Source organism: Phoca vitulina, unplaced genomic scaffold (genome assembly GCF_004348235.1).
Source record: "Phoca vitulina isolate PV1807 unplaced genomic scaffold, GSC_HSeal_1.0 scaffold91, whole genome shotgun sequence".
In the NCBI taxonomy this organism is placed as follows: domain Eukaryota; kingdom Metazoa; phylum Chordata; class Mammalia; order Carnivora; family Phocidae; genus Phoca; species Phoca vitulina.
Window position 1 is genome coordinate 142,838 of NW_022589794.1, and position 23,673 is coordinate 166,510.

General features: G+C 47.9%; 1 protein-coding gene across 3 annotated transcripts in view; it reads left to right on the plus strand.

Moving 5' to 3' along the window:
• TMEM132C (transmembrane protein 132C) overlaps nt 1-23,673 on the plus strand; it is a 308,550-nt gene that overhangs the window by 105,689 nt on the left and 179,188 nt on the right. For 2 of the 3 annotated variants that reach the window (XM_032396388.1, XM_032396387.1), the window contains exon 2: nt 956-1,853. In XM_032396388.1, coding sequence (XP_032252279.1) covers nt 956-1,853 — 898 coding nt within the window. Of the gene's footprint in view, nt 1-955; nt 1,854-17,250; nt 18,880-23,673 lie in introns of those variants that run through there. The other variant, XM_032396389.1, reaches the window with a different exon arrangement.

The window sequence follows — 23,673 nt, forward strand, 5'->3', positions numbered from 1 at the left end:
CTCCCATGTGTAAAGAGAAGCTGGAGACGCAGATGCTTCCCGTCTTTGTTCAAGATGGTTCCCATTCTCAGCAATCTTCTAAAATACTGTGGGCCAAAGAGAGCCCATCCCCAGGCTGGGTTGCGTGCCATAAGCCAGCAGTTTGTAGTATTTCCCAGTGCGCCATGTTTCCCTTTGACTTTATGAATTTGTTGTTATGCGAAAGATTTTAAAAAATTTTTGCATAGGGAAGTTTATCACTTTTTTAAAATTGCATTTGGATTTTGAGTCATAATTATAAAGCTTTCCCTACACCCAGTTCATGAAGGTGTTCATCCGTTGTCTTCTTTTAGTACTGGAAAAATTTTATTTCCTTATGTCTACATCACTGATTCACTTGACGTTTATTCTTGTGTATGGTGTGAGGTATGGATCTAATTGTATCTTTTTTTTTTAATTGTATCTTTTGTTTCAAGTGTCTAGCCATTTGTCCTAGAACCATATATGAAAAAGTCTCTCTTTGCCTCATGACTTGGCTGCTGTCTTTATCACATGCTAAATTTCCAGGCGTACGTGAGTTTATTTACGGACTCATCCATTCCATTGGTTTGTTTTTCTATTCATGTACCCGTGTCATTAAATATGCTTTAAACTCATGCAAATTATTAATAAACATCCCAACTCCACACTCATGGGTATCTTGCCAGCTTTCTGCTCAGTGACATTATGAAATCGTCACTGTTCGACCATTCCTAACGTGCAAAAATCTACATTTCGTTGGCTTCAACCTAATACAAGTATATAATTTGCAGAGCATATAGTCCTCTACTGGCTGATCCCAGGAGTACCGTGGAAATTCTAGCCAAGTGGGCTTCAGAACGTTCTCCTCATTTCTAAATTGCTTACAGACCTACTGTCCAAGGAGTCCAGCAGTAACCCCATCTGTCTTTTTCTTTTCTTTCTTTGCCCCCTGCAGTGATAGAGGGCCGAGGAGTCACAGACAACGTGCCGCGGTTCTCCTCGCTGCCGCCCTTCCTGCCTGTGAGCTACCACATCCTCGGAGCAGAGACCTCCTTCTTCCTGAAGGAGACCAACCAGGACGTCATGCGCAACTCCAGCCTGCACACCAGGGTGGAGTCCTTCTTCACATACAAGGCCAAGAGGCCCCCGGTACTCAACGCCAGCTACGGGCCCTTCTCCGTGCAGAAGGTCGTGCCTCTGGAACTGATGGTCACTTCGAACTTTCTAGGTCCAACCAGTAAATTCGGTTTCAACTGGAAACTGAAGGCGCACATCCTGCGGGACAAGGTGTACCTGAGCCGGCCCAAGGTGCAGGTGCTGTTCCACGTGCTGGGCCGGGACTGGGCGGCGCAGAGCCCCGGCGAGAGGCTGCCCTGCCTGCGCGTGTTCGCCTTCCGCGAGACCCGGGAGGTGCGGGCCGGCTGCCGGCTGCAGGGGGCCCTGGGGCTGTGCGTGGCCGAGCTGGACCTGCTGGCCGCCTGGTTCGGGCCCCCCAGCGTGGTGGCCGGGAGGAAGAAGGCGCCCGGGCCGCCCGAGGGGAGCCCCGTGGAGCTCTACTACTCCGTGCAGCCGGGGGACGCGCGCGGGGACTGTGCGGCCGGCGACGTCCGGAAGGGCAACGCCATCCGGCCGGGGAAGGACGGGAAGGACGGGCTGGACGAGGCCGTGCCCCACCTGCAGAGGATCGGTGCTGTCAGCCTCTATCGGGTCCAGGACACTGCCCAGCTCAGCGAGCTGCGTTTGGACAGCAACGTGGTCATCTGGCTGCCCTCCCGGCCAGTCAAACAAGGAGACGTGGTCACTGCCTATGTCACCATGGCCAGCAATTCCACCGTGGACCTCTTCATCCTGAGGTAGGTGCCCAGGGTGGCCCCGGGCAGTCTTGTGTGTGCTTCCTGTGAGGTGGGGCTGGACGCCTGGGGTTTCGCTACCTTCAGGGACCCTCTGGCTTCACAGTGAAGCCAAATTCTGCACTCGGCAGCGCCTCTTACATCATGGATTAGGGGACGGGGGAAGGGGGCCAGAAACCGAATCCAAAAGAAGCAAGGGTAAAGGAATCACGTCTTTTGACCTTGAGTTGTCATCGAACTTGGAGAAGGATGTGATTTTTCTCTAGCTTTGAATTCTTTTGTAGATACACAGATACTTGTTGCATGAATGAGAGTATATTTTTGCAGAGCCCAAGAAGAGACATGGGGTTTATGATATTTATGATATTTTTACTTTGGGTGTATGTGTGAAAAAAGGCAAGGATGCATGCACCCTTTAAAAAAATTTTTTGGTGAGGTTCAGTGTTGCCAAGTCGGGGCTGTGGGAACCTCAGTTCCTGAGCACGGCGTAGCTGTGATTAAAGGAGTCTGCCCAACAGAGAATTATTGCGCAGAGGTATTCCATCTCCTAAAAAAAGAAAGAACAGAAAATAAATCGAAACAACAGAATAACCCACCTGCCGTCACCACTGCTGGCTCAGCAGATTTCGCGAGTTCTAATAGGGCTACTGTGTCACTGCATGATGCTTCTGAGGTCGGTCAAGGAGCATCTGCTCTCCGAAGATTATCAATACCAGAGAAAAGCCACTTACGGCAAATCCTCTTAAAATGTGGACCAGGATTTCATAATAATGAGAAAATATTTGAGATTTGTTTAAAAGATAAAGATGATAAAAATTGTGGGGTTTTTTTTTTTTTCTATTCTAGTGAAAAAGGACTTAGGTCATAATTACGGCTCTTCCTTGGTTCTTTTTTAAAATAAAATTAATCGCATGTTGAATGAGTTGCTTGGGAAAATACCTGCAAAATAGAATGATAGCATTTTATAGCGTATTTCTTTTTGTTTTAAGTTTTCTCGTATAATGTCAAGAATGGTCGTTTTTAAAAGCTTTGTTTGTGTTTGTTTTCACAAAATGCACTCCAAGTGTTTCTCAAGGCATTTCTTCATCCTTCAGATTTGAATAATGCTCTTCTAGAATGTCTATCTGTTCATCGTCCTTGTCATGTTTTCTTTCAACTTTTAAGTGGGCTCATTTGACCAGATCCTCCCTTGCCGGTGTGTTCTGGATAGGATCGAGAACTTCTACATCGTGATCAGTGATGGTATGAAATCCTCCATCGTTCACAAGAGACAAAGTTTGCCCTGCGGGGGTTCCCGTTATGTCCATACTCTCAGCCTCAGCGCCCAGCCAGGCACCTGCTGAGTGTGGGAGGAGGGTTGCCCCTCCCCGTCAGGGCACCGGTGGCTTGGTGGAAGGGTCCGCCTTTTAACTGGGGCCAGGAAAGCAAATGTTTAGATAGGAGGATCTGGGTTTTGCTTCCTCCTGCCTTGGCTGGGAAAGACACTGATCCGCAAGGTTTGAGTTTTGTTTTCCCTGGGTCCCTCGGCATACTCTGTTTCAGATCATTTCATTGTAAAATAAGTATATACAACCCGGGCTTTGGGAAGTAGATGCAGAAGACAGGGATGGTTCCACTAACACGCCTCACGATTCCAGAGTCATAATTATCTTCGCACTTGGACTGATCCTTAACTTCACTTTCAGAAACGCAGGCTCTGTGGTCCACCCGGGGCGGGTTTGAGTAAGTCACCAGGTCTCTGGGTCCCAGGAGGTACAGGGTCTTCAGCTGCTGGTGGGCCCCCCAGACCTGTTCGTTGGACAGGAGGGGATGTTTTCTGTATTTGTCATCATTACGGGCAGGAACGGTGGTGAGGATCAGCTCCTGCAAACAATTGGCTCAGCTCTGAGCCTGTCTCCTGCACTTCCTGGCTGTGGGACTGTGGGCAGCTCACCTGACCTCTGCGTACCTCTGTCCCCTCATCTCTACATCAGATGTCTTCACAGCACCTCCTCCTGTGGGGGTGAGAGGCCCCCGAGGGCCAATATTTATTTCTAAGGTGCTTATGACAGCGCCTGGCCCATAAAAAGTATGTCTATGAATGTTGAATGTCACTAACGGGGCTTGTGTTTAAATATCCATCAAAACTTCCCTGAGCGCTGAATTCTGTTTTAGCAGTAAAAGGACTCCATGCCTTGCATAAAACCATAGCCACCAGGTCTGTTCTCGATGCTGTGTTGATCCCCACCTCACCGTGATTTTGTTTAAAGAGCAAAACTTTTTTTTTTTTTTTAATGACAAGCGCTTTGGAGCACAGAGGGCGGTGATGGCCTGGTTCTGGGGTGGGTGTTGCTTAGGGCCGTGAGGTGCAGCCGCCCTGTTTCTGCCTTCCCGATCATTCCAGCACAGACCTGAGCCCTGGGGGAGAGGCGGAGGAGACACGGGGTCCCAGACGTGAGGCCAAAGGATGCCGCTGCCATGACTGATGAGCAGGGCGTGGGGGAAGCAGGTTTTCCCTTCCAGAGAACGTAGTTAATTGTAACTTAGTTAAAAATAATGAGTTCATTTTTCAGTGAATTGTTTCAAGGATGGAATATCCAGTAAGAGAATGCAAGAGGATGTACACAGATGCAGGACGGACGGTGACTCCATGTGAGTGTGCGTGCTCACAGGACCCACATGCCTCCGTGGCCTCCAGCCATGGCTGTGGGTTGGATTGCAGGGAAATCCATCTTGCCCGTCTCGGGGACCTTTCTACTGAGAAATTCGGGGGGCTTGCAGGAGAACTTGAAAGACCTCTGCTGACTATGAAATCCAGAGGCATTCGGCTTCATCACCTTGTACAATGGCTTTGATGACAAGGCTATATTTGGAGACAGCCAGGACGTTTTAGGGATTTTTATAGGGCCAGTAGCCTATTTGGGAACCTGGCCGAGGCCTCCTTTATAAGATCGTTTTCACGAATGATGCTGTCTTCCACGGGCCCAAAGCATCAGCCTGCTTTTGGCTCGCGACTTTGTGAATTTAACCCAAAGGCGTCAAGGTGTGGAAAGTTGAAGCTTTGTTTCCTGTAGTCATAGTGATTTGGGAAACCTATTTGAGAAAATAAGAAATCATGATCGCCAACATAAATGAAAAACACATAACCAGATGTGTTCCGCAGACGCCTCGAAGTGTGTCCGGTCATGGGAGTGGGCCCCTTGGCCCTTGGCTTAGAGCAAAGCACAGAGCTTTGCTTCTTCAGCTTCAGATTTGAATAATGCTTCTTCAGCTTCAGATTTGAATAATGCTCTTCTAGAATGTCTATCTGTTCATCGTCCTTGTCATGTTTTCTTTCAACTTTTAAGTGGGCTCATTTGACCAGATCCTCCCTTGCCGGTGTGTTCTGGATAGGATCGAGAACTTCTACATCGTGATCAGTGATGGTATGAAATCCTCCATCGTTCACAAGAGACAGTTTGCCCTGCGGGGGTTCCCGTTATGTCCATACTCTCAGCCTCAGCGCCCAGCCAGGCACCTGCTGAGTGTGGGAGGAGGGTTGCCCCTCCCCGTCAGGGCACCGGTGGCTTGGTGGAAGTGTCCGCCTTTTAACTGATCGTTTTCACGAATGATGCTGTCTTCCACGGGCCCAAAGGCCCAGCAGATACTTATGGAATTCATGCAAAACCAAATACTTGCCATCAAACCTAGATCACAAACGTTCCTTTTCATGGAGGTTTTCCTTCATGACTGACGAGGCTTCTTGAAATCAATCTCAAGATTCCTTACAGCAAGCAGGGGCATGCCTCGCTATTCCGACGGCCTCCAGAGTACACCGACGATCAGAGCCATCAGCCCTGAAAATGCCCTTTGCCACCCCCATGCCTGGATGCCACGAAGGCCTCGGGATGCCGAGGATGGCACTTGCCCCGGGCCCCTGCTTCCTCGAAGCTCTGTGTTAGATGGAGTTTGCACAACTTCTTCCTGTTTGGGATCGATGTTCACTTTACCTCAGGGGGTCTTGACCTTGCAGGCCACTAGCGGGGAGAGTGGGGGAGGCCGCTGCACCTCAGCCTCATCACTGAGTAACTGGAACTGATGCTACAAGGCCAAGGAGGTGGCTCAGCGTCCTCCGCACCCGAGAGCAGGCCTGCTTCGTTGTGTCCAAAGTTCAGGAGAAAAAAAAAAAAAAACAGAAGTTAAACCGATGAATCACTGAAGTTTATTGTGAACACACCCAAAGGACAGTTTGCACGCTGGGAGCCCTGGAAGCAAAGCCCGGAATGAGGCTCGGAGTTGGGGGGGACGGGGCGGGGGCGCGGTTTGCATGTCTGTTAGAAAGCGGGCAGCTCCCAGAGCCCAGAGGCAGGGACCAACTGTTCTTCCCCGGCATTGTTCACAATATGAGAATTTTCTTAAATGAAAGGAAAGGGGTTAGTGGTGACCTCCTGTCAATTTGGGGGAAACATTTAAGGCTTGCTTACGATTGAATCAAGGTGGCCTCGCTTGTCTTGCCAAGCAAGCTGAATTAAGCTTTACTTGTGTGACGAAACTGGGTTTGTCAGCTCAAGGAGTTTTTAAGGCTGGGCTCTGTTGTTGGTGGGTGTCTTTAACATCCCCCCCACTTTGGGTCAGTCCCTCAGTGAACTGAGAGCCTGAGCAGCTGGTACGGCGTTCCTGTCACTACCCCTGATGATGCAGCCTGGCTGAGGACTCCCAGGGCCCCCTGCACCAACAGGTGCATCACCATCTCGCACACGGGTGGTCAGATCATTGAGTTCCCCAAGGTATCTGATCCCGATGGACGTCATGTGATGTGTGAGTGACCGTCAAGGGGCATTTAAAACCCTTGAGAGGAGACAGAGGTCAATCTGACGACCTTAGGACAACAGTAGCCAAGGAATGAACCCTCCTCCCGCCAGAGCAGATTCCGAGAAGCCAAGATCTAACCAACTAAGCAACTCCAATGGGTTATAATCAGATTCAGGTTTACCTGTCGAAGTTAAACCACAACACGAGGTGTTAGCAATCGCCTCTCCTCATGGTCACTTAGGGCCGGATGAACATGCGAATGATTCATTTCAGGAGGTGGTACTGTAACCAGGTCTAAACCAGGTCTCTGGCTGATGGGAGCCATCAGTCATTTAATAAGAGACATCTCTTTGGAAATAAAAGAAAAGCAAAGGTTGATAATCCGAGTGGATTATAAACAGCCAGTTGAGAAAATTTCTAGATTTGAGTTGAAAGCGTCTTCAGAGGGTGGAATGAGGTTGGTGGCTTCAGTCCCAGGGGGTCTCCCTGGTTGGTGATGTCATGGGCGTTTCCATCCGGTAGCAGCCATGAAGGTTGTCCGGGCGTGTTCTGCATGGTGATTTCTCTGACGTTTACACGTGGATCACAAAGCTTCGGAGACAATTAACGATGAGAGTCTGACCATGGGTATGCTCTAGTTTTCCATCTGAAATATAATTTTTATAGTTATTTCATTTTTATCAAAGATACGGTGAAACTCATTTGTTTGTAAAAAAAAAAGTAAGTCTAGTCTTTTTAGACTTGGATGATTGACATCAATGTAGTAAGGTTATGGATTCTGTGTCTGCTCTCAAATATGATAGTCAGTAATGGCTCTGGTCATATCCAAGGGGTGTCACTGGGTCCCTGAGGTCAACCTCAGCTCTTTAAAAGTGTCTGATAACAAGGACTCTCAGATAGACCTTTAAAGTGTCTTTATGCCAAGAAGCCAAGCTGTGGACTTGTCTAATTGAGTCCCATTGCAAAGGGAACAGATTCTCTTTGAGCTTATTCTAATACATATATTGTCATGAAGAATGAGAATATTTAGTCAGAGTTTCTGAATTCTGGAGAGATCCGGTAGGGAGAAAAAGGGAGATGTTTCAGTCTGGGTTTACAGTCATATGCTTTAGCAAATTGATGCAAGTTATAAATGTCTTAAAAGAGAGGAGGAAAGGGGTCCTTCCAATCTGGAAAACAAAATATTAAAGAACCAGCAGTGTTTTTAAACGAAGTCATCAAGATTCTAATCCCTCGGTCCATTCATTCAGTCTCCCGTAATTAATTCTTGCTTTGCTTCCTCCGGGTTAGCGGCTTTATGAATCCGTCTGTTCCCCATTAGCATTTGAGAAGTTCTTGCCCGGTTCAGTGTTGTGATCTTAAGGCTCTCAGACACCTGTGTTCTGGAGGTCTGGTCGGGTCTCCCGTGGGTCTCTCTGAAGATGCGGGACTTTGTTCTGTGGTTGAGTACGTGCGCTCAGAGAGGAATCAAGAGCAGAATGGGAGCTGTGTGTGTGATGGGAGACTTACCAACCGTGACAGTTGAAGGTCTAGGGGGTTCCCCATGTGTCTGGACTCCTGTGGACCTTGGGTGGTCCCCCCACACCCAGCCCACGACCAGCCACCAAGCCGTCCCCGAGGCAGCTGCCCTCTGCACCAGCCAGCCCCGCACAGAAGCACCCACAGGAATCTCCACATCTCCCTCTCTGTTCCTTCTCCCGGGCCGTGTGAGCTTTCTCAGGAACCCCTGACAACCGAGCAGCAATTTGCAGGGCTGCTCTGCCCTTTCCTGGGTAGGTTTCATGTCCTGGCCCTGATAATGGAGCCCTTGGGGCATAAATCCGAAGAGACAGTTTTTTTTTTTTTTAAGTAAAACACTTCAAAGTAAGGAGGTGGTCTTCCCAGAACAATAAAAAGGGAGCAGAGGAGAGACACTCTATGCTGTGGAACTACGTGCGTTGTAGGGGCAGGATCGCAGAATAAGGGAGCGGGGCGGGGGGTGCCCTCAGCTGGGGCGCAGACGGCGCTCAGATGCGGGGCTCCTGACTCATGCGTTCTGTCCCAGTTGGACTGGCGGATGCGTGCTCATTCTTGCTAACAACTGGTGCCCCCCCACCCTAATCCACACAACGTCCTGTGCCTTTAACAGCCTCTCTACATTCCCAGCATCGTCCAATAAATAAATAAAAAGATAAAGGGTGGAAGCAGGGAAGAGGCTTTTAAAGCGACGACCTAAAGGGACTTTGCATGCAGGGGTATTGGGAGAGGTGTTATTTTTCCAAGCAGGATGCGATGTGTCGGTGGACTCATTCCTAGAAGCTAAATGGGAAGGAGTGCCTGGAGGGCTCATAGACTGGTTGTCCCCTCCCCTAAAAGGATTCTGCGATGCGGACCTTTTATAGGTAAACCCGGTTCCCAGCCAGCCCAGGGCGGAGGGCACGGTGCCGGGCTCCCACCGGTGGGCGGCTGGTGGGATCCATGGAGCCTGTCTCTCCTGAAAGACTGAAGCCAATCGGGGAGCTCCACACTTTAGTCCACTTACACCTGATCATACCCCAGACATACACAAATACACAAACACACATAGCAGCGTTATCCATAATGGCCAAAACGTGGAAACAACCCCCATGTCTATCAACTGGCAAATGAGTAAGCAAAATGTGATCTGTCCATGTAATGGGATGTCGTGTGGCCACAGAAGGGACTGAGTTGGTGATCCAGGCCACGGCATGGATGGAGCTTGAAACTGTGATGCTGAGGGAAGAAGCCAGGGACTCACGACCCTGGCCGCCGGGTTCGCTGGTTTTGGCGAGAAGCTAACAACTCGGGCTTTCAGTGCAGTCTCTGACTTTAAACACGTGGACAACGGAATCACGTCTCAGTACCTCTGCGCAGACCTGGGGACCCCGTGGTGACCCTGGGCTGAGCTGTGTCCCCTGGTCTAAGTCGTGGCTCAAAGCATCAGTATATCCATTTCCTACGGCTTCTGTAACAAACTGCCCCAAACGGGGTGGCTTAAAACGTCAGAAACATGATCTCTCAAGGTTCTGGAGGCAGAAGCCTGAAGTTAGGGTGCTGGCTGGGCTGAGCTTCCTCCGGGGCCTCCAGGGGGCAGGGAATCAGGGGATCCTTCCCTGCCTCTTCCTCCTTCAGCTGGTGCCTCGGCTCCCGGCTGCATCGCTCCCGCCCTGCCTCTGTCCTTACACGCTGTCCCCTCCATGTCCCTCTGTGTCCATGTCTCACATCCCCTCGCCTTTCCTTGCAAGGATCCCATCCGGAGATCAGGGACTTGTTACACCTGCAAAGACCCTGTTTCCCAGTGAGGCCACATTCTGGGGTCCCGCATGGACATGAAGTGGGGGAGGCCCACTCTCCGACCCACTCCGGAGAGGACAGGACCACCCCCGTGCATTTCGGGGCCTTGCCCCATGTCATCCTGGGAACTCTGAATTGCTGCGTGCCCCTCGGCACCTCTGACTGGTGGGAGAGCAGAGCCCCCGATGGGATTCGGAGAGCGCGCCCTTCTGTGCCCGGTGCCCCTGCGCCTGCCCTCAACCCTCCCGCTGATGACTGACCACCGCCCGCACCCATGCTGTTGTAACTGAATGTCGGGGAGCTCTTTTTTTCCTTACTTGACCCCCTTTGTGTCCAAGGGTATGCAAAAGCCTGAAAGGCAATTTCCAGACCCCTGGCTCGCCCCTGAAAGATTTGGCTCTTCATTTCCAACTAGGCATCCATCCCCCGGGTCAGGTAGAGCCCTCAGGAATGACCCGAATGTCCCAGACTTCGTCATTAGGAACCCCAAACACAGTCGGGTTTGCACTGACTGCAAATTTGGAGCTAATTCAGACAATTCTGGAAACTCGTTTTCCCACACTCTGTCTAAAATTCATTTCCCTGTTGAATGTCTCCAAAAGAGAGGTTTGTTTTCATTTTGTTCAGCTTGTCATTTTAAATGTATTCTTCTGGAACAGAGAAAAGGAACAATTTTCTTTCTGCTTGGGAAGAAGTAAAGAAATAATGTTTCCTGCCCAGGGCCCCCTCCCCAGCTCCCCCCAACACATCTGTGTTGCCAGGCAGCCTGGCTTCGGTGAGACATTTGACTGTTGTGGGAAAAACATTTACAAATAAAATTGACTCCAGCTCTCTGAAAAGAGAAAGGAAGCAGAGCCTTCCTGACCGAGACCTGCTTCCTTTATGCCACATTCTTTAACCAATTTAAGAGTCATCTTAGTTTTCAAAATAAAATAAAATTAAAATTGAAAAAATAAAAGGCATCTTCATTTTCCTCGAGCTTCCCGGATCACAGTTCTGTCTGCTGCCAACAGTTTACCGTGGCATACGGGGACTTGTGTACCTGGGCGTTCTTAGGCAAGGGGGTGAGTAATAATGGCAGTAAGAGTGTTGGATACTCCAGTGTCCCAGAATCCTGGGGTATTTTTTTTAAGATTTTTATTTTTAAGTAATCTCTACACCCAACGTGGGGCTTGAACTCACGGCCCCGAGATCAAGAGTCACACGCTCCCCCGACTGAGCCAGCCGGAAGCCTCCATACTGGGGTATTTTTTTTTTAAGATTTTAAAAATTTTTTTAGAGAGGGAGAGAGAGAGCAAGCTGGGGGAGGGGCAGAAAGAGAGGGAGAAGCACACTCTGCACCGAGCAGGGAGCCCGATGCGGAACTTGATCCCAGGACCCTGAGATCATGACCTGAGCCGAAGGCAGATGCTCAATCGACTGAGCCACCCAGGCGCCTCTGGGGTATTTTTAAGTGTTGATTTGCTGCTATTTTGCTCGGTATCGTGGCATTACTGCAGGGTTCCTTAATATGGGAAATCTGAACCATTTATGTCTTGCAACCCCAAGAGTTATTGGGTGAATTAAAGTCTCGGATAGGGAGAAAAGGCTTACCTCTTTCTCAAGCGTTCCGATTGCATTACCCCTTCCTCGTTCGGAACCTTCTTTGGAACCTCGTTGCTGTTTCAGCTCCCATTCCCTGCCTTCCTAGACATGTTGAGCATATTTTCTTGTATTTACAAGTCCTCTTTGTGGTCAGCTGGGCTCCAGTCTACTTTCAGAAGGGTGATGCCCTTTTTTATTTAGAAAGGAGGGGATCCTGCAAATGGGGACATGAAGGCAAAGAGGAGGATGTGGTGTAGGAGGGGATGGAAGGGGGAGAGAGGAGGGCTGTTAATGTCAGGCCCAATTACCAGCCATTTCCGCAGGTGAGCCCAGTGACCTCGCTTCCCCCAGGGCTGGGGTCGCATTGTCTCTCGCCGTCTTTCCTCATATTCCCAAGGCCTGACCTTGCTACCTTAGCCTATCTTGTGTCACCTAGGGCTTTCTTCCTCTGTCCCTTTACCTCGGAAGCATCGGCTAGAAGGACCAGCATGCTCAGACCTGGAGAGTGGCTGTCATTTGGGTGGGGCCACTTGTGAAGACAATGAATAGAAGAAGATGAAGACCGTATCTCACATTCCCCTAAAATACCAGCATCCTCTGGCGTTTTGTTCTGGTACTGTGATCACTTTGGACATGCTTTCCTGAAGAAAGCATCTCTTCTGAATTTCTCAGGGGGACCTTTAAGAAATGGAATTCACTACCACATAAAGGAATGCACATGCCTTTTTAGAGGCTCTTATCCACTGCTTCCTGGGTCAGACCCATTACTCCTGAGAAGCCATATCCTGGCTCCTCCTGGGACTGCTGTTTGGATGGCACTATTGGGCTTCTAGAAAATCATGTTTGCATAGTGTTTGGCAAGTCCTCATTCACAACATGCCATGCGGTTCTCTCAACAACCCATTCTGAGATTCAATCTCTCTCACCCCATCATCCAAACCCCTGTCTTCATACTGTTCCAACTCCTGCTGTCTCCCTCCACGGTGACTCCAGTGGTTCCCAGTTCATACAACATTTAGAGTTTGAAAGTACACGTCTCCTACAATGAAATACCACCTCACACCCATTAGGATAGCTGCTGTTGAAAAAGCAGAAAATAACAAACATCAATGAGGACATGGACCAATTGGAACCCTTGTGTCCTAAGGATGGGAATGCAAAATGGTGCCGCTGTTGTGAAAAACAATATGGCGGTACCTCAAAAACTCAAAATAGAATTCCCATATGATCCAGCAATTGCACTTTTGTGTATATGCTCCAAAGAACTGAAAGCAGGATCTTGAAGAGACATTCATATACCTGCAGCAGCATTACTCACAAAGGCCGGGAAGTGGAAACAACCCAGCTGCCCATCAATGGATGAGCGGATAAACAAAGGGTAGTCCACCCATACAGTGGAATGTGATTCAGCCATAAAAAGGAAGGGGATTCTGACACCTGCTGCAATGTCCTTGAGGACATTATACAGAGTGAAATAAGCCAGTCATAAAATAGGCAGAAGACATGAACAGACACTTCTCCAAAGAAGACATGCAAATGGCTAACAGACACATGAAAAAATGTTCATCATCATTAGCCATCAGGGAAATTCAAATCAAAACCACATTGAGATACCACCTTACACCAGTATGAATGGCGAAAATTGACAAGGCAAGAAACAATAAATGTTGGAGAGGTTGCGGAGAAAGGGGAACCCTCTTACACTGTGGTGGGAATGCAAGCTGGTGCAGCCACTCTGGAAAATAGTGTGGAGGTTCCTCAAAAAGTTAAAAATAGAGCTACCCTATGATCCAGCAATTGCACTACTGGGTATTTATCCAAAGATACAAACGTAGTGAAAAGAAGGGCCACATGCACCCCAATGTTCATAGCAGCAATGTCCGCAATAGCCAAACTGTGGGAAGAGCCGAGATGCCCTTCAACAGAAGAATGGATAAAGAAGATGTGTTCCATATATACAATGGAATATTACTCAGCCATCAGAAAGGATGAATACCCAACTTTTACATCAACATGGATGGGACTGGAGGAGATTATGCTAAGTGAAATAAGTCAAGCAGAGAAAGTCAATTATCATATGGTTCACTTATTTGTGGAACATAAGGAATAGTATGGAGGACATTAGGAGAAGGAAGGGAAAAATGAGGGGGGGAGAATTGGAGGGAGAGATGAACCATGAGAGACTATGGACTCTGAGAGACAAACAGGGTTTTAGAGGGGAGGGGGAAGGGGGGATGGGTTAGCCTGGTGATGGGTATTAAGGAGAGCACGTTCTGCATGGAGCACTGGGTGTTATATGCAAACAATGAATCATGGATCACTACATCAAAAACTAATGATGTATTGTATGGTGACTAACATAACATAATAAAAATTCATTACAGTCAACTGAAAAGTTTGCTAGCACTTCATTAAAAAGAGTTTTAAACAAGAAAAAATCCAATCATAAAATGATAACTATCATGTGATTCCGCTTACATGAGATACTTAGAGTATTCACCGTCATAGAGACACAGAGTAGGCGTGTGGCCGTCCAGCGCTGGGGGGCTGGGGGTTGGGGGAATTATGGATGAATGGGTGCGGAGTTTCGGTTTTACAAGATGAAATGGATTATGGAGGTGGATGGTGGTGAGGGTTGCACAACATTACGAATATATTTAATACCACTGAACTGTACATTTAACATTGGTTAAGATGGTAAATTTTATGTTACGTATATTGTACCACCACCGCGGCAACAACAAAAATCTGTAAGTGGACTTTTTGGTAATAGATGAGCTGGAATTGAATCTGCTTGGCTTGGTTTGAGCCGCATACTCCTCCCAAATCCATTTATTGTGACCAGCAGATTAAATGTTTCTTCACCCAGTTACCCTTCAAGTTGCAAGGGCTGGATTAATCTCATTAAAAATGTGTTTCCTGAGAGCAGAGGCAGAGTATTTGGCAAAGGGGAAACCAAGGAATAGGTACTAGCAGACGACGGGTTTACCTACTGGGCAGGAAGGAGCAGTAGATGTCCACCAGTAACATCGGGATGGGGTGTAAGCTCTAGAGATGGATGTTTGAGTTCAAATCCTAGATCCACTGTTCTCTCCACGGCGATGCAGACAGATTCCTCAACCTCTCTGTGCCTCAGGTCCTGTATGAGGATAAGCATAATAGCAACTACTGGTAGGGATATTGCGAGGCTTCAATGGGATAGACTTTTAACCTGTGCTTGGCATATTGTAAGCACCTAATAAGTATTGTTTATTATTGTTGCATTATTATGTTTTTATTATTAGGTGTGTTTTTCCTTAAGTTACACAGAGAGCCCATTACAGCTACTCTTGGCTGAGAGCTGCCAGAGACACCCCGAAGTGTGCTAATTGATGAACTCCCATCTCAATGGTAGCATCTACATCCTTTAGGAGGAGGGATGCCCTTGCTTTCATTCAGGCAAAACAGAGGTTCTCAATCAGGGGTCAGGTTTACCTCCCTGGGGACATGTGGGAACATCCTGAGACATACTTGGTTATCAAATCTGGGAGAGCCTTTCCTCTGGTATCTTGTGCATAGAGGCCAGGGATGATGCGAGGTATCCCACAATGCACAGGACAGCCTGCCTCTCCCCAAGAGGATATTCCAACTCAAAATGCCAGTCAGCGATGCTGGCATTGAGAAACCTCAAGGAAAGCAAATGTTGATGCACAGGAGCATGGCTGCGATCACAGGTTATAACTCACCTTCGCTCGGGTGTAGAAGCCACCTGTGGTTCTCGGTGAATCTTGAAGGTGCCCATGAGCATGTGGTGAGAACTGTCTGTTGGGAACATAATGACCTTGCCTGCAATGTAAGAGTTTCTGTTTCTTTGAAACACTCCTCCTAGATGTTGGCAGCAGATAACATGGCAATAAGCCATTAAAATAAAGGCCAATTTTCATGTTTACCAAAGAGCAAGGACCTAATCTAGTTAGTTTATACTTTGCAATAAGTGTATCTTAATATCCTTTCCAGATAGAAGAAGAGTTTTGCTTAGTATCCTTTCCAGATAGGAGGAAAAAAAGAAGGAGGAGAAGAAGGAGAAGGAGAAGAAGAAGAAGGAGAGCACTTTGATAACATCAGAGTGGTATATTTGAAGACGGAGCCCATCCTTCATGTCACATTGGTAGAAGAGTATCACACTTCAGTTACACTCATTTCATTAGCTGTTAATGAGCGCTTCCCAGAACAGGCTTCTTAGGCATGGGACTGGTTCTCTGAGTTGATAGATCAGTGTCAGCATTTCTCAGGTGGAAGAACTGAAGATTGCATCCAGCCGACAAACCCAATTACGCCATCCTGAAATGCACAGTGGGGAGAGGTGGGTCTAACAGGGCAGTTGCATTAAGATGGACAGTGGGAAGGCACTGTTTTCACTGAGCTGAGCTGTTGGCTACTGGGTCAGGGAGCAACTGGGGCTCCTTCTCACTAACCACTGGGGCTACAGAGTCTCTCCCGAGCTCAAGAGACTATTTATCTCCCCATTCTTAGTCAACCTACACTGGGTACTTAACCGTCCATCAATATTTTTTATTTAATAAGTGCTATTTTCATCCCACTGTGGGTCTCATTCCGCCACGAGTTCTCTCCAAGATTCAAGCCATAGCAAGCACACATTATACGGATTTCCACAAAGAATGGGATATCGTAGCACAAATGGAAAACAAGAGAGTGAAACCCTTCATGTTCGAATTGGACAAAAATTTGGAAAACTTTTTATCAAGTTTATTCTTATTCCAGAAGATTAGAGAAGCATTTTCCTAAACTGAGGATAAGGTGAAAGAGAGCATCAGATGGGGGCTGGAAGGGGTTAAATGTTGGCGGGACCCTGAAGGGACCGAGAGACACGCATGAGAAGTTTGGAAAGACCTGGAAGCAGAGGCATCTTTTCTCTCTGTCTCCAGACGACACAGAGAACATGCGAGGTCTCAGACTTCTGTGCCCGGCTTGTGAGAAGGAGCGGGAGGAGGGGGTGGTGTGATGTGTCTGCCAAAGGGCCCGGGCCTCCCACAGTTGCCCGTATTTCCTGTGCCCTATAAAGGGACAGAGAGCAAATGCTGTCTTTGTTTTCAAAGTAGAAGAGACACATCAGTGGACAGCCTACGAAGTAGTTCTGTTGATTGGGGAATATTCCCCTGATGTGAGTGTGCCTAGAGAGCAGCACAGAGCGCCAGCAGATGCCGGTGGGTCCCGGAGCCCCGGGGCCGCATGCCCCACTCGCCCTCAGCCCCCATGGAATGGAGATGCTCCTCTGGGCTGGGCGTCCGTCAGCGGGGGGCTTGCAGCAGCCGTGAGCAGCTCTCAGCCACGAGTAGTTTAAACTAGTGGTTCCCCACCTAGATGGGGCATGAGCATCACCCAGAGCACCTTTTATTTTATTTTATTTTTATTATGTTCATTTGGCCACTGTACATCATTAGTTTTTTATAAAATGTCCATCACCAGATCCCACTTCTAAAGTTTATGGCTCAGTAGATGTAGAGTTGGGCCAGAGAATTTATATTTCTTTTTTTTTTAAAGATTTTGTTTATTTATTTGAGAGAGAGAGAGAGAGCACGTGCATGGGGAGGGGCAGAGGCAGAGGGAGAAGCAGACTTCCCGCTGAGCAGGGAGCCCGGCACAGGACTCGATCCCAGGACCCCAAGATTACAACCCGAGCCGAAGACAGACGCCCAATGACTGAGCCACCCAGGTTCTCCAGAGAATTTATATTTCTAACAAGTTCCCCAGTATTATTGCTTACATTTGTGTGCAATCTATATGCTGAAGCCCTAACCCTCAGTGCTTCACGAAGTGACCTTATTTGGAGATCGGGTCATTGCAGATGTTGTTAGTTAAGGGTGGTCATACCGGAGTACAGGGGCCCCTAATCCAGTACATCTCGTGGGAAAATCAGGGCAGCCTTCAGGAATGCCACAGATACCAGCAAACCACCAGAATCCATCAGAAGAAACCAATTCTGCCAACACCTTGAGATTCTAAATGTACATGTCTAGGGAGACAGATGGAGAAGCAAAAGTAGACATGGCAAAATTTCAGACTTGGTCACTTTAGGTGAAAGTGACACAGACATTTATGATGCTATTCGTTAGGTTTTTTCCATGGTGAATTAAGTGATTTTTCAGATTCTGTTGTCCTTTGCCTGTGAATGACAGTCACCCGAGGAGGGATGCGTGCTGCTGGAGCAGTGCGCGACCTTAGGCTCTGGCTTTCAGGCGGGGCTGCATTCATGTGCTGTAGGAAGAAACAAATTCCACTCTTCTTTGACCCAAGAGAGTGGCAGGACGTACCTTTCCTGCTCATTGGAGCCTGGGCTCAGCTATCCTTGCATCCTCCCATGCCCTGCCCTGACAGGACACCTGTATCTGGGAAAAACCTCCTACTAATCCCTGAAATTCAGTCACCTGACACTGCTGCTTCTTCCTTGGCTCTTGAATTGTCTCCAGAAGCTCAGGCAGCTGGCCTGTTGCTATGGAAATTGCCGACTTTTTTTTTTTTTTTGGTATAAAATGTTATGTAAACACCTACAACTTTTTTCCTAGGCTCCGGATTGCTATCGTTGTGGCCATCTAATTTAAACTGTTTGAAGGAGTGTGCGTTCTAATTGAACTGAACAAAGAAACAGGTAGAAAGAGAGGATGCAGTTTATAGGATTGGTGCCCCTCACTGCTTGTCCTAGGCTGAGCTCGGCCATGTACTGGGCTTTCAGAGCCCTCAGTAGACTTTGGGCAGAGAGAGCCATGCCCCTCTGTGATGTCACCGGAGTGGAGGACATTTAGGGTGGCGTGCCTTGGTCCTAGGGCGCTCTGTATCTGCCAGAGAGACCGGGAGCCGCGTGGAGCACATGTCCCCCGGGAGAGCTGGCCTGTCGGCTGGCGCAGTAGACGAGCTGTCTTCTCTGGCTCCTCAGCCCGTCCCTGCTCCCACCGCTAGCATCTTGTGGCTGCCACTGAGAAACCCTCCCTGGGCTGGAGTGTGGAGGACTCGCCCTCGGTGCCTGGCATTTGCAGAATCTCCAGAGTATCTCCATCTGTGTTCTGGCCCTGGCTAAAAAGTCTGTGTGGCATAAGAAGGAACTCTCCCTAATGGAGTAAAGAAAGAATAAAAAGCACACCCCCCTGGGGGGGATTTTGCTCAGGTTTCGAGAATGTTCTGTCTTGAAACACGCAGCCAAGCCCGTTTGTAGAACTTGAAAGGAGAGACCACAAAGCACTAAGGAGTCATGATAATTGAGTCCTAATGAAGGTGAGATGATTAATCTCCATCATCTTCAGAGCTGCTGACGACTTTATGGTGCTGTGTTTTCCACACCGGCCAGCCTCCAAGAGGCTGCAGGTCCAGTCCCAGACCACCGCAAAAAGTGAGTATCACCATGAATCAAGTCAAATGAATTTGTTGGTTTCCCAGTGCATATGAAGATGATGTTTGCACCATACCATAGTCCATTAAGTGTGCAATAGCATTATGTTTAAAAATGTACATCCCTTAATTAAAAATACTTTATTGCTAAGAAATGCTATCATCTGAGCTTTCAGCGACTCACAGTCACTGATCACAGATCACCGTAACAAATACAATAGTATCGAAAGCGTTTGAACTATTGCAAGAATTACCATAATGTGATAGAGATTTGAAGTGAGCACATGCTGTTGGAAACATGAGGCCAATAGACTTGCTCAAGGCAGGGTTGCCACAAACCTTCAATTTGTTAAAAAAAAAAAAAAAAAAAAAACCATCTGCAAAGTGCAATAAAATGAGCTATGCGTGTATATCGTTTTTCTTCCCCCCCCCCCCCAATGCTGTGAAAAATAAGAAGCATTGTAGGAGGACTGCGTGGTCCAATCTTCAGGCAAGAGCGGTTGCCTTCTCAGATGCGTTACGGTAATTCTGCGTTTAACAGGTGGTGCTCGTGATTCTGCCCGCTGCCTGGACGAAATCGTCACCCTTTCTGGAGGAGTCAGACTCACAGAGTCCACCTTTCCTGGGGCCTTCTGGGGAAGTGGTCTGCTGAGTTCAAGTCTCGGACTTGAGAAGCTGTGGGTCCCGGGCCGTGAGGGGTGCTACGGGCTTGCCAGCTTGCGGGAGAGTGAGTGCCAGACATGACGAGTCTCGAGGGGGACGTGCGACACGCGTGCGGGAGCGAGCGCTGAGCATCTGTCCTCAGGGTGAGAGCCCGGCCACCTGACCCTAGAGACCACACATTTGGGAGCGCCAGCCTTCCCAGATCGCAGGACATGTTCCCAGAGCCATCTGAATTTCTCCATCTCATTCATTCATTCATTTAGTCCTTCCTTCGTTCCTTCTGTGGACTAGTTAGCCGATGTCTGATGACCGGACTCCGTGGTCCGGGCCACACGTGCAGCAGGGCGGCTCTGGGGACTTATGCGCTCTGCGGCTCTGGGCTCCATGGCCCTGCTCGCCGCCCCTCTACTTAGGGCCCGCGCTTCAGGGGGGCCGCGGCCATTCAGATGCTCTGAGCCGCCTTCAGTTCTACCCTAAAAAGTGATGTCCTAAGAAATGTCCTTCTTAAAATCAAAAGGATACCACCTTCACAGTTTGCCTCTGGGAACTGATCACACTACTGTTTTCTTTTTTTTTTAAGATTGTATTTTTATTTATTTAAGAGAGAGTGAGAGCACAAGCAGGGGAGAGGCAGGCAGAGGGAGAGGGAGAAGCAGGGTCCCTGCTGAGCAGGGAGCCCGATGCGGGACTCGATCCCAGGACCCCGGGATCATGACCTGAGCCAAAGGCAGACGCTTCACCGACTGAGCCCCCCAGGCGTCCCGGCACTACTATTTATACGGCTCTTTCTACCTCTGGTTCTGAAAAGTCCCTCAACGCTACCCACAGGGGATCGGAGGTGATCCTACAAAGGAATCCGGTGCCACCAGATTCTTATTAAAGAACGGACTGCGTTTGATCCCTGGCAGGGTGTTGTAAGGGATGCACGCACAGGGATGCCGATGAATGTGTGGGAAGGGGGGAAAGACAGCCCTTATTTGTAGTGTCGGCCTGGTTTCTGTGGTGTAAATACCCCCACCATCCTCGCGACTATCTGGCTTGTAAAATTCCTGAACACTTACTACGTTGGGCTCCCAAGCTGGGATGAGCCAGCTCAGCACACCCCTGGGTGCAAGTCATTACTTCTCTCGCTTTCTAAAAAGCATACTAACATAATCCCTAACACAAGCCTCCCGTGTGTGCCCCATTTCTAGAAGAAGTGGCCTGGGGAGGGTGACAGTTGGCAAAATGAAGACTTCTTTCTTTTTTTTTCCCATTGTTACTGATGAGAAAGGACTGGAGGTCCGTTTTTAAAAATTGGTTGAAGAGAACAAAATTGTTAGGGGTAACAATTCATCAAGAAATTACACTGTGTCAGGTGCCAATCCCGTGCATCATGTGGACTGTCCTATGTCACTAAATCCTGGTAAAGACCCCCTGAAGTATTATTATTATTATTATTATTATTATTATTATTATTATTATTATATTATTGCATTCATGGTACCGTGGAGGACATTGAGACACCGAACTTTTACAAAGCCACAGAGCGAGTGTCTGATGGAGCTGGGGTGTGAACCCCGATGACAGACACTGAGCTAAGACGGTAGCCACAGGAGATTTTTCCATGAGAAACCACCCTGGAAATGAGTGGTTTCCACCCACAACAATTTCCTTCACTTGTGATCTTCTGGGTCAGTAATCTATGTGACCTGGGCTGGGCTCACTCCCGTCTGAGATCCCCCGCCGGTCAGCCCAGCCGGCGGCTTCTGTGTCTGTGGGTGGGCTGCCCAGGGTTGGGACGATGGGGTCTCTGGGCGATGTGTGTCTCACCAGCTGGGGGCTCGCCTGGGCTTGCTCACATGGCGGCCCCTGGGCTCCAGGAAGCACGACCCAGCTTGGAATTAGCACGTTGCTAATCAAAGGATGGGGACAGAGACTTCACCTCTCCACGAGAGAAGCTGCCAAGTTGCTTTGCAAAGGGACTCCTGGCAGGGAAGGCAAGTATTGTGGTCATTTTTGCAATCTACCACGAGGAATAACCCGAACGGCAAATTACATGTTTTGTTTCTCCTTTATGAACCGATTCATCAAAACATTACTTAGTACACGCCTTAGGGTCTGGGGACTTGAGGACATGTTTTGTCGGGTATGCATAGAATTTTAAAAAATAAATTTTATTTAAGAATCTGGTTTTCCCTTTTCCCTTTACAAAATCAGAAGATCTGAAAATTGAGCCCATTTTTCTGCTCCTGAGATTTTGGAGCCAACTCAAAGCTGCTCTGGGGGGGCTTTTGTTCTCTGTTTCATCACAGTCCCCCCCACCCCCCACCCAGGACCTCCCGTAGCCTCCTTACTTACTTAAATTACTCTCCCGATCCCTGGAGGCATTTTCACTCACAGTCCCGGCTTCAGCATTTCAGTGGCTGCTCGGCTTTCAGTCCTTGGCTTCATCAAGTTAATTGTGTTAACCTACTCCACCACAAGAAACAGGCAGACCAGATAGCTTCTTATTAGTCTGGGCTTTGGGTCTGTTTCCAGTTTATTAGGATGACTTCTTCACTTGGACTGAAGCCAAGATGAAACCTCCTTCTTGTTTGATGTTATCACCATTCCATTACGGAGGAAATAATAATAGTTTTCCAATATGTAACGTGTGAAGACGCAGTCTTATCAGGGCTTGGCTCCGAACGTATTACAGTGTGCCCATCAGAGTACAAGATAATAATGCTGTAAATGATCCCAGTATCTCAAAAATAGCAGTGGGTTTTTTTTTTTTTTTTTTTTTGACAGGTGTCTTCTTAACTATGCGAGAGTAAAGTGAGTAAGGCTGCTGCTTGCTGGGGAAGGTTCCATGTGGACACTTGGCCACAGCAGCTGAAGGTATATTTGACACGCACAAGCAGGAGAAGGCAACTTCTGGGATAGGGGATTAAGTTTAGTACTCAGAAGGTTCCAGAATCTTCCAGGGAAATATCCACAGTGCCCATGAAGATTTGGGGATGATTCCCCATCTGCCCGTGGAGGATGTGGGGCCCTGAATTTCACAAATGAATTATTAAAAGTAGCTCCAGGGTGTGGAGGGGATGGACGGTGTTTCCTGGAGCAGAGACGACTGGTAGAACTTTGCGTGGTGATGGACATGACCTACGTATGTTTGCTCTGTTCAGCTTAGCAGCCTCTTGCTCTGGGTGCTTATTGATCACTTGAAATGTGGCTAGTGAGATGGGGGCACTACATTTTGGATTATATTTAATTTTAATTCATTTTCACCTACATAGCCACCATGTGGCTACCATATTGGATAGTGCAGAGCATTCAGAAGCCTGGCCTTCAGTGCTGACTTCTGGGTGTCCAATGTCTAGAATAAATGGTAGAGTGGGCCCAATTCCTCTTATAGTTGGAGTCCCATCAAAGAACGAGCCATTGAAGTTAGGCTGTGTTCTCATTGTTCTGTCCCCGAGCCCCTTGGCAGATGGGGTCAGCTATTAATAACCACATGAAGATGAAGGCCAATGAAATGCCCAATGTTCGGGTAGATAATTCATTCCAGAAGTAGGGTGAGCAGGCCACTGGCCATTTACCAAACTTTAGTTACTGCTTGGGTATGCTTCTTTCATTTAGTAATTATAATTTGTTTTAATATGTATAAGAAAATTATAATTAGGTCATAAAACTAGTGGTGTCATAGATAAGAGTTGAGGCTAAATTATTTACAATCAGTTGGATTGAATTCATCCACAGAAAAGTAATGTTGCATAAACAATGTCGTAATTGGTCCTCCGATAAGGCAAACATGGCAAAGTCAGTGAGGAATTAACTGAAATCTTAAGAACTGCTGATGTGGATGCTGGCACTTTTCGTGCTCTGATTATTCTAAGTTTCTTTTTTCTTTTTCTTCTTCTTTTTTTTTTTAACAGATGCACATGTCTTAAAACATAAAATCTTGTCCTTCAAACCTTTGTGCAGCTGAGTGAACTACTTTTTTTTTTTCTTGTTTCATTTGGCTTCTCTTGTTTTTATTTGGAAGTAAGCCGAAAGCATGAATATTCATGATGCTGTTAAACAAGATTTTTATTGAAAACAAAAATGGATCTGAAGTTTTCCATTTGTGGTTTCTCTAGTTGGAGAGTGAAAGCCCCATTGAAAGATC